Source organism: Microchirus variegatus, assembly GCF_963457635.1.
Source record: "Microchirus variegatus genome assembly, chromosome: 8".
In the NCBI taxonomy this organism is placed as follows: Eukaryota; Metazoa; Chordata; class Actinopteri; order Pleuronectiformes; family Soleidae; genus Microchirus; species Microchirus variegatus.
This window is the reverse complement of record NC_139809.1, coordinates 32,008,306-32,019,814: the sequence shown is the minus strand read 5'-3', so window position 1 is coordinate 32,019,814 and position 11,509 is coordinate 32,008,306. Positions and strand designations below refer to the sequence as shown.

The 11,509-nt window shown below is 42.1% G+C and overlaps 1 protein-coding gene across 1 annotated transcript in view; it reads right to left on the bottom strand.

The window, feature by feature from the left end:
* Positions 1–11,016, bottom strand: part of LOC310930982 (NACHT, LRR and PYD domains-containing protein 3-like) — a 22,315-nt gene extending 11,299 nt beyond the window's left edge. The window contains exons 1-6 of the mRNA XM_083894051.1: positions 10,890–11,016; positions 10,569–10,706; positions 5,356–5,558; positions 2,461–4,312; positions 486–659; positions 12–188 (exon numbers count right to left, since the gene is read on the bottom strand). Coding sequence (XP_083750177.1) covers positions 12–188; positions 486–659; positions 2,461–4,312; positions 5,356–5,558; positions 10,569–10,636 — 2,474 coding nt within the window. The 5' untranslated portion in view covers positions 10,637–10,706; positions 10,890–11,016. The remainder of the gene's footprint in view (positions 1–11; positions 189–485; positions 660–2,460; positions 4,313–5,355; positions 5,559–10,568; positions 10,707–10,889) is intronic.
* Positions 11,017–11,509: the final 493 nt, after the last annotated feature.

Here is an 11,509-nt window from a genome sequence, read left to right as displayed (position 1 = left end):
AGTGAACTCACTTCAGAGTCTTCAGTCTACAATGTGGACTCTCCAGTCCAGAACACAGCAGCTTCACTCCTGAATCATGAAGATCGTAGTTGTGACTCAGGTCCAGTTCTCTCAGGTGAGAGGAGTTTGACTTCAGAACTGAGACCAGAGAAGAACAGCTGATCTCTGACAAACTGCAGCCACTCAACCTGAATAAAGAATAAAAGATGAGACTTTAGACAACGACTGTGTGTGTGTGTGTGTGTGAGAGAGAGTGACTGAGTGAGTGAGTGAGTGAGTGTGTGTGTGAGTGTGTGTGTGAGTGTGTGTGTGTGAATGAGTGAGTGAGTGAGTGAGTGTGTGTGTGAGTGTGTGTGTGTGTGTGTGTGTGTGTGTGTGTGTGAGTGAGTGAGTGAGTGAGTGAGTGAGTGAGTGAGTGAGTGTGTGTGTGAGTGTGTATCAAATAAGTTTAATAAAACAACATCAGCTTCAGTCAGTGAACTCACTCCAGAGTCTTCAGTCTACAATGTGGACTCTCCAGTCCAGAACACAGCAGCTTCACTCCTGAATCCTTCAGATCGTTCCAGCTCAGGTCCAGTTCTCTCAGGTGAGAGGAGTTTGACTTCAGAACTGAGACCAGAGAAGAACAGCTGATCTCTGACAAACTGCAGCGACTCAACCTGAATAAAGAATAAAAGATAGTAAGTTTCTGGTTGAAAGCAGTCAGTGTTTGATCATTAGAAATGCAACCATAGTTGGTATTTTACTGAACCGTTCCGGAAATTTCCGCCTGTCAAAATTAAAATAGACAATTCTGTGTGATTAGATCCACTCAGGAGCAGAGACATGACAGCAGTGCTGCACTGTTCTGCTCATGCTGCCTTCACAGTCAATCAGTGCTACCCATGCAAATGTTGAGTGCTGTGAAAAAAGGAAGTTTAAAGCAGCACCGTCTTCATATAACTCCACTGTGTCAGATCATTACGATCCACGTAGACTACGATGAGAATGATGAGAAAATTTATTGGAATAATTTTATTGGATAGCAGTAATCTTTATTTATTTTTACACTATTGTTTAAATAAAGTTTGTAGTCTGATTATATCTGTGCTTTTAATTATTTTTACAATGTAATATTGCCTTTGCTAGTCGGAGCAGTTTTATATTAAGACATCGAAACCGTACCGATACTGTGCAGATCGGTCAATGTATGGCAAAGTTAGTGGGCACTTCCTGTTTAAAATGGCCAACGTCCTGTTTCGTGCGTTCCACTTCCTGTAGTGAGGTCACCTTTTGCAGACATGTTCAGGACGGGTCTCTGATCCGATCAAGTTTCAGGTTTCACAGTGAGGCTCCAAAGTGGGCTTGGTTTTTAGAAAAGTCATAGCACACCATTCTCAATCAAACCACACGTTTTGATATAGGATGTGTGGAGGTTTTCTCAAAACTGTGGGAGGAGTTGAGCGTAAAAGTTTTTGGTGGAAAAGTACAATTAGAGAGAGACTGACAAGCCCCCCCCCCCCTCCTTTCACACACTCACCTGTGTTTCTGTCAAAAACCTCTGAGATCAGAGAAAACAACACCTTTTAAACTTGTCATATTTCATGAACGGTAGATGATAGACATTTGTGGTTTGTGAGCGTCACGAGCTTTCAGCAGCACCCACATCTCATTTTGTGAGAAATGGTTGTGAATGATTTAAAATCACCCTCGTCTTGACTTTTTAAAAACTCCAAATCATCAATTTTAACATGGGAGTCTATGGGAGCTTTCACCAGAACTCTCTGTGATTTTAGGTGATTTTAAGAAAAACCGCCAGTCATATGAAAATGAAAACAACACACAGGTTTTGACAGCAACCATAGCAACATGTTTGATGTAATGTCTAAGTTGGAAATTGTGGGCAGGAGAGGAGTTTGTTTAGAGATTTTTGTCATTATTTTTCTGGATCTCAGCAGAGTGCGTCACTCTAACTAACCAACGCCCACGTACGCAATACACACCCATTGTAAAATCTGAAAGCACCCAAAAAAAGTACAAAACGTAAACTGCAATATGTATCAATACTTTGACTTTGGTGATAAAAGTTTAAAGTTTCAATCACGTTTATACGTTAAAGTACGACGACACAGTGAGGCTCCAAAGTGGGCTTGGTTTTTCTACTTTTGTCGACCGTTCCCCATTCATGTCTATGTGAAACTCGTTAACAGTTTTCTGCGATGTTTGTCGCCATGGTTACGCAAAATCCTAATAAAAGAATTTCAAGCGTCAAAGAACTCCAGTTCTCACTAGTATGCCTTGTGGCGCAGGCACCTAATGACAAAATAAAGACGTTGAAAGCAAGAATCACAAGCAGCTGATAAATCTGCATCATTTAAAACATGAAAAACAACACAGCTGACTCACAAAGTGAGAAGAATGAGAAGAATATTTGATCAACCATCACTGATTGATGATGTTATTGATCATGTCTGAACTTACTTGGCCTTCCTGCAGTTCCTCACAGCTGGAATCAGTCTCTGTTTTCCCTGGTCTGATGTGTTGTACTTGTCCAGGTCCAACTCATCCAGAACCTCCTCAGACATCTGCAGCATGTAGGCCAGAGCTGAACACTGGATCTCAGAGAGTTCCTGATCTCTGTTCTTTGACTTCATGAACTCTTGGATCTCCTGATGCACTGATTGGTCGTTCATCTCTGTCAGACAGTGGAAGATGTTGATGCTTCTGTCAGGTGAGATGTTGTATGTGTTCATCTCCTTCAGGTTCTCGATGACTCTCTGGATGATTTCTGGACTGTTCTGAGTCTGACCCAGCAGACCTCCTAAGAGTCTCTGGTTGGACTCCAGACAGAGTCCATGAAGGAAGCGAACAAACAGGTCCAGGTGACCACTTTCACTTTGAAGGGATTTCTTCATGGCTGCTTTCAGGAAGATGTCAAGAGAAGTGTAATCACCATCATCTTCTTCTTTTTCTTGTCTGAAGAAGTCCTGCAGTACCTCTGTCTTCCTGTGTTTGTCTTTTTTTCTGAAGAAGTCCTGCAGTACATCTATCTTCCTGTTGGTGAAACAGTGGAACATGTAGACTGCAGCCAGAAACTCCTGAACGCTCAGATGAACAAAGCAGTAAACTGTTTTCTTGAAGATCACACTCTCTTCTCTGAAGATCTCTGTACAAACTCCTGAGCGAACCAAGGCCTCTGTCACATCAAGACCACACCGGTCCAGGTCTTCTTGGTAGAACATGATGTCTCCTTTCTGCAGATGTTCAAAGGCCAGCCTCCCCAGCTTCAGAAGAACGTCCCCGTCGGGCTCCATCAGCTCCTGTGGACTCGTCTCACGTCCTTTCTTGTACTTGTTCTTCTTCCTCTCTGTCTGAACCAGCAGGAAGAGTGAGTACAGGTCTGTCATGGTCTTGGGCAGCTCTCCTCTCTGATCTGTGGTCAACATGTGCTCCAGAACTCTAGCACTGATCCAGCAGAAGACTGGGATTTGACACATGATGTGGAGGCTCCTGGACGTCTTGATGTGTGAGATTATTCTGCTGGACAGATCTTCATCACTGGATCTCTTCCTGAAGTACTCGTCCGTCTGGTCCTCAGTGAAGCCTCGTACTTCTGTTACCCTGTCAACACATGTAGGAGGGATCTGATTGGCCGCTGCAGGTCGAGAAGTTATCCAGATGAGAGCTGAGGGAAGCAGATTCCCCTGGATGAGGTTGGTCAGCAGCACGTTGACTGATGACCTGTGTGTGACGTCAGAAACCAACGTCCTGCTGTTGAAGTCCAGTGAGAGTCTGCTTTCATCCAGGCCGTCAAAGATGAACAAAGGTTTACAGACAGCGAGATTCTCTGCTGTGACCTTCTCTAATGTTGGATAGAAAACATGGAGCAGAGTGAGAAGACTGTGCTGCTGATCTCTGATCAGGTTCAGCTCCCTGAACGAAAGCAGAATCAGCAGATTCACATCCTGGTTTTCCAAACCCTCGGCCCAGTCCAGAGTGAACTTCTGCACCGAGAAGGTTTTTCCAACACCAGCGACGCCGTTGGTCAGGACCACTCTGATGCGCCCCTGCTGGTCAGGTAAGGCTTTAAAGATGTCGCAGCACTTGATGGGAGTGTCCTGGACCATCTTCTTCTTGGAGGTGGTCTCCAGCTGCATCACCTCATGTTGAGTATTGACCTCTTCACTCTGTCCCTCTGTGATGTAGAGCTCAGTGAAGATCCTGTTCAGGAGGGTTCTACTTCCTCTTCCTTCAGTTCCTTCAGTCACATGTTCAAATCTCTTCCTCAGACTGATCTTATGTTCATCTAGAACCTCCTGCAGACCAACATCTGCTGAAAGACAAGAGACAAAGTCAGACTGAAGAAAGAATCTGAGCAGCTGAGGATTATTTTCATCTTTTTCTATGATGTTCTTGTTTTATGTTGTTTGCTGTCAAATGAAAAACTACAGTCATTTTCACTGGAATGACTTGAATAACTTTATTGTGAAAGACTGAATCATTCTAGAATAACTGTGATGATTGTGAAGGAAAGAGAATCATCTGCATACAAGAGAACAATAATGATCAGGGGTGTGATTGGCAAAGGACAAAAAAAGGAAAATATATGTTGCACCTACCATGACAAGACGGCAGCCCCAGTGACATTAATTCAATACATTTAATAAAGAAATAATGCAAACATTGCAAAACAGACAGAAAAAAATAAAGGTACATTTACACTGTGTCTCTATTACATTTAGGCCTGGGCTATGTCATCCCATTGTGTGCTTCAACCAGGGCTGGACTGGGACCAAAAAATGGCCTTTTTAGCCATGATGGCCCACAATGATTATTTATATGATATGCGGACGCACATGATGTACCAGAGGATATATGTGCACATTGTATTGTTTCAAAAATTCAAATAAAGTGCAGTAGTCTACATGGAAGAGTGTTAAACCATGTTAAAAATGTAAATGCTCTTTCACTCACAGAGACTTTCATCTTGGGAGAGACTCAGTGTCACAATTTCAAACTTGAAGTGAAAGTGGTTGTCAAAGAAACACTGATAGCGATGTCTTTTCAGTGTTTAATATAGAAATATAAATATACTGTTTAGTTTTAGAATCGAATAACCTGTTTTATTATTTTCTCGATTAATCTAAAAAAAAAAAACTAATTTTCAGGCCAAAAAACCCCACAAAAAAATCAAACCCCTCAATGACAGAAAAGCAGGAAAATGAGGGTAAACCTGCAGGGGGCAGCAGAGGGTTAAACTCCATCATCTTCATGATCACATGAGTAACATTTTTAACTTTTAAACATTTCTCTCCTGTTTTTCCATTTCTAAAGTCTGCTGGTGCTGATGGGAGCTGCTCTCTTTAAGAGTCTTACCCTGTGGTCCACGTCCTGTCCTGGGTCTCTGTCCACACTGAGGACAGCAGGAGTCTCCTGGTGGACCAGACTGGTCCCAGTATGAGGAGATGCAGCGTCTGCAGAACCAGTGACCACAGCTGGTGGAGACTGGATCCTTCAGGACGTCCTGACACAGAGGACAGCTGGACGTCTGCTCGTCCACAGGAACAGCAAACTTGTCTCTGTGAAGACATTTCTTTATTACTAACATGTCAGGGACAGGTGGACATGTGTCTGTGAAGACATGTCTTTATTACTAACATGTCAGAGACAGGTGGACATGTGTCTGTGAAGACATGTCTTTATTACTAACATGTCAGGGACAGGTGGACATGTGTCTGTGAAGACATTTCTTTATTACTAACATGACAGAGACATGTGGACATGTGTCTGTGAAGACATGTCTTTATTACTAACATGTCAGAGACAGGTGGACGTGTGTCTGTGAAGACATTTCTTTATTACTAACATGACAGAGACATGTGGACATGTGTCTGTGAAGACATGTCTTTATTACTAACATGTGAGGGACAGGTGGACATGTGTCTGTGAAGACATGTCTTTATTACTAACACATCAGAGACATGTGGACATGTGTCTGTGAAGACATGTCTTTATTACTAACACATCAGAGACATGTGGACATGTGTCTGTGAAGACATGTCTTTATTACTAACATGTGAGGGACAGGTGGACATGTGTCTGTGAAGACATTTCTTTATTACTAACATGTCAGGGACAGGTGGACATGTGTCTGTGAAGACATGTCTTTATTACTAACATGTGAGGGACAGGTGGACATGTGTCTGTGAAGACATTTCTTTATTACTAACATGACAGAGACAGGTGGACATGTGTCTGTGAAGACATGTCTTTATTACTAACATGACAGAGACAGGTGGACATGTGTCTGTGAAGACATGTCTTTATTACTAACATGACAGGGACAGGTGGACATGTGTCTGTGAAGACATTTCTTTATTACTAACATGACAGAGACAGGTGGACATGTGTCTGTGAAGACATGTCTTTATTACTAACATGACAGAGACAGGTGGACATGTGTCTGTGAAGACATGTCTTTATTACTAACATGACAGGGACAGGTGGACATGTGTCTGTGAAGACATTTCTTTATTACTAACATGACAGAGACAGGTGGACATGTGTCTGTGAAGACATTTCTTTATCACTAACATGACAGAGACAGGTGGACATGTGTCTGTGAAGACATGTCTTTATTACTAACATGACAGGTGGACATGTGTCTGTGAAGACATGTCTTTATTACTAACATGTGAGGGACATGTGTCTGTGAAGACATGTCTTTATTACTAACATGACAGGGACATGTGGACATGTGTCTGTGAAGACATGTCTTTATTACTAACCTGACAGGTGGACATGTGTCTGTGAAGACATGTCTTTATTACTAACCTGACAGGTGGACATGTGTCTGTGAAGACATGTCTTTATTACTAACATGTCAGGGACATGTGGACATGTGTCTGTGAAGACATGTCTTTATTACTAACATGTGAGGGACATGTGGACATGTGTCTGTGAAGACATGTCTTTATTACTAACACATCAGAGACATGTGGACATGTGTCTGTGAAGACATGTCTTTATTACTAACACATCAGAGACATGTGGACATGTGTCTGTGAAGACATGTCTTTATTACTAACATGTGAGGGACATGTGGACATGTGTCTGTGAAGACATGTCTTTATTACTAACATGTAGGGGTGTGACGATACACTCAGCTCACGAGAACGAGACGAGACGAGATTTTGAGAAAATTACAATGACAATATATCTGACTGGACCAACAGATTTATTTAAACAAGTTGCACATGCATTTTTAAATGTTTAACTCTTTACATGCATGATGTAAGCAGGGTTTCCCCCAGAAAACCGGCTAAGCCCGGTGGTATCTCTCGTGTCCACTGGCGGCCGACGGCGTTTTCTTTGTAAAAATAAATAAAAATTAAAAGTTCACTGGAAATGTTTAATTATGACTATTATGTGTTATTGTAAGACATTTATTAACACTACCTAAACACCAACTATAGTCTTGCAAAAAGACACTCTTGAAATTAAATAAATAATATACATTTTTTTCACTTAAGATAAATATTAATTAAGTAATCGGCCAGTGAATCTTAAAACAAGCCATGCAATGGTTACATTTAAAAGTAAAATAAAGCAACATGAACATAAAAGTGGTAGGGCCCCCTCATCTGCCTCATATGGTGCAGACAAACGGCCCTTTTATTTCTGCGCACCGCCCCTGCGCTGTTCTCTTCTCCCTCTCCTGCGCTGTTCGTTGCTCCTCTGCGTCTCCAAGCGGTCATTTCATATCTAAAGCAGACTGGATCATTTATCTACGTGTTTTATCCCCACATAAGAATAATGATCTCTATGACGAGGATGGAGTACAGTCACGATGAAGTGCAGGAGATCGGAGTAAAACGCCGGTGACAGACTCTGAAGAGCAGAGCGCACTTTTCATCGTTTTCACTCCGTGGTCTCAGTATTTATGGAGAAGACGCTTTAACGCTGTCATTAAGGGAATAACAGATGCATCAGATGAGCCGATGTCTTTAGTTAACTGCTCAAAGAGAGAAAATGTTCTCTGCTGTGAAGTGAATGTTGCGGTGAGTTCATAATCTGTGCCGCACGCAGCCAAGTTTCGCTTTTGCACAGAGACTTTGCAGCGTTTAACAGGTGCTGTTCCACCGTGTTGTAGCTGTGTTTCGACCGCTGAATTGTCGGTGCATCCCTAAATATAATGTTGGGCCCTAACAGTATGGCTGAAATCTATTGTTCTCTGACTAAGGCCTGTATGCAGGATTCGAAGCCTGACTGTGAGTTAACCAATCCTGCAGGCTCCACTTTGTAACACCAAATGGGGTTTATGACCGGAGAGCCCCCTTGGGGGGGCAGAATCCTTTAAGTCTCATTGGCCGTCTCTGTTTTATGATCCCCCGACTGATAAACATATAAATTGGAAGACAGAACTTTCTTCCTTCTCTTTTCCTCTCCTCTGGTTCCTTCACTCTTGCCTGCTGCACTGGTTCCTGCTCGGGGGCCCCTGGCCCTTGGGCTCACGCGGCTCTGGCCGTGCCCTCCGACATGCGACACTCCCATGCAGCACGAACTATGCGCCTTTTGAAGAAGCCGCCCGCATCTCCGCCAGCGCATCGCTCCATACCTGACGCCCGCTCTGCTTCCACTCAGAGACAACGAGGATCAACAGCTGTCCGCTGTGAGCCAAATAACAGTCCGTCCACACTCCACGGTTCCAACAAACTGAACCGAATCCATGGACTTGACCACAAAACCTGAGATCCGCTTACAGTAAGAGGCAAATGTGTTCTGGGCAGAGTTAGGTTATATTTCTGTGTTTGTTAATTTTTCTTTGTGTTGAACGTGTTGGACTGCGCATCCACACGCTCGCATCATAACCACATGTTTCTTTGTTTACGTTTGGTGTTCGTTATTGTGATTTTACTGTTGAATGCGGAGCATACGCTGCAACGCTGCGCTCCGCAGGTATCCTCCCCTGCTGTGAACGAGCAGAGAGATCACGTGGTGAGATGATGGCTGTTTAAACCTTACGAATCACAGACTGGTCTGGCGTTGCCTACGTCAAGTCTGTATGTGTGTTTTTACTGCCATTGACTTACACGCGATGCTGTTTTCAGTCACAGAACACGCTGGGCTCAAACCACCCTCTGTGTCTGCACGCAAGATCAATCGTGTACTCCCGCTTTCTCTCTCGCTCATTCACTAACTCTCTTTCATTCATGAACGAAAGGTCTCACAGGCGCCATCTTGAGTCGAACACGCGCTCCTACAGCCATGCTGTCGCATGTTCGGTCTAAGATCAGCAGCCTGATGTTAATGTGTTTTGGCGCCATCTTTGGTGGAGGCGTGCGTTACAGTCACAGCTACTGCGCATGTTCCACTATGTTGGTGTCAAAAGGGGGAGTGACTATCAACCGCGTCACTCCCTTCTCTTATCTTATCTCTTCCTGTTCTCTCTCACACGCACACGCGCACGCACACGCACACACACACACACACACACACACACACACACACACACACACACAGGTGTTTATGTTGTACATAGTTTGTGTGATTTTAGCTTTAGCAAGTAGGATTTATTGATTCAAAGTACCAAATTATCATTTATGCTTTAATGTTCATTGACTTAGATCATTCCATTAACCTCGGATATTTAATGTTGGTGAATCAAATTGTCGAATTGATTCTTGTTATTTGATTTAATAAATTGTTACTTTTGTTCACTTAAAGGAACGCTCTGTGTCTTTTGTACATGAATGTTGTGACAAACGTTGGTTGCGAGGGTCAGTGCTCGGATTCATACCTTCATTACTGTTCAATTGGGATATCTTTGATATAGTCAATTACAGTGATTATTTAGACTGATTTTGAAAGGCATAGATTGATTGTCTTTTCCCTGATTCCAGGGTGGTGCCCCGATCTAAAGTTAATTAATTATTAAACAAATTATGTTTATTACTTTTATTCTTATCAATCAAATGATTGCCATTATTGTTGAACAACAACATAATGGTGCCCCGTGCAAGGGTTTTAAAGAAAATGAATAACAAAATTAATTATTAAAAATAATTAATCATTTGTATTAATATTTTCTGACCAGTTACAAGTTGAATCACAACAATAACATCTTTATTGACAAGAATGATGTAACCGTAATAATGATGTACTTGATAGTGTGACTTGGGTTTCAATCAGCACCTGGACAAGCGTTCGCTGCACGGATTATTTGGGGGTGCATGCGCTCTTGTTCCCCGGTATAGAAAAAGCCAAGGTGTATAAAAAAAATCTATTTTAAATAAATAAACAAGCAACGCTGGCGACCAGCCAGGCTTATAATACACTGGGGGAAACCCTGATGTAAGGATGAGCTTTTAATAAACTTCTTCTTCCACAAATTGAAACAAAAATTCTTCTTTTCCTTCTCCTTCTTTAGGTCACAAATCTCGGGACAGTTTTTTACCGCGACGAGAAATATCGTCAAGTTTAATCTCACGAGATCTCGTGGCATGAGATCTCGTCACACCCCTACTAACACGACAGTGAACCTAGACTTTTATGAATTTGACTCCTTCACAGGACAAACTGTCTCTTACTTTGTCTCTGAGGCTCCAGGTTCATGACTGAAGAGTGGAGGGTGATCCATGGACTCGTCACTCTTCATAGACAGACCGCTGAAGACTGGTCCTGGTCCTGGTCCTGGTCCTGGTCCTGGAGACTCTGCTCTCTGATCTCTGCAAACACAAACATCACATCCATCACTGATGATGGTCTACTGTATTTCACCAAGTATGCATCGGGTAGTGACTTGGGAAAGCTACGTATCCCAGAATGCATTTTGCCTGAACATGTCTACAGAGAAAGTCTGATCAAACTGATATGACAGAAGAAGCAGGACCAGTTTATTTCTCTCTTACTTTGTCTCTGAGCCTCCAGGTTCAGGACTGAAGTTTGGAGGATTACGTTCTTTAGACCAGTGAGTCTTCACAGACGGAGACTCTGCTCCGTCCTCGTTCTCCTGCACAACATCACTCTGCTGCTGGACTTCAGTCATTCTGAGAGAGAGAGAGAGAGAGAGAGACTGTGAGCTGACACACACACACACACACACACACATCAAAAAGAGCTGAAGAAACCACACTGATCTCTTAGTGCAGTCATCAGTGACCATCATGAAAAACTGAGATTATAAGTCCTCAAAATGACATTTGGTCCTCACAGCCTTCTAGAGACACACATTTAACATTCTTTCACATATTTGTAAAAACATTTATACTTCTACAGTCACTTTATACTTTTAATATAGTTTATAGTTGTATAAAACATTTTTATTTCTACAGTCACTTTATACTTTTAATATAGTTTATAGTTGTATAAAATATTTTTATTTCTACAGTCACTTTATACTTTTAATATAGTTTATAGTTGTATAAAACATTTTTACTTCTACAGTCACTATATACTTTTAATATAGTTTATAGTTGTATAAAACATTTTTATTTCTCGTCATGTTCTTTTTTTTTACATAGTTTTTGTA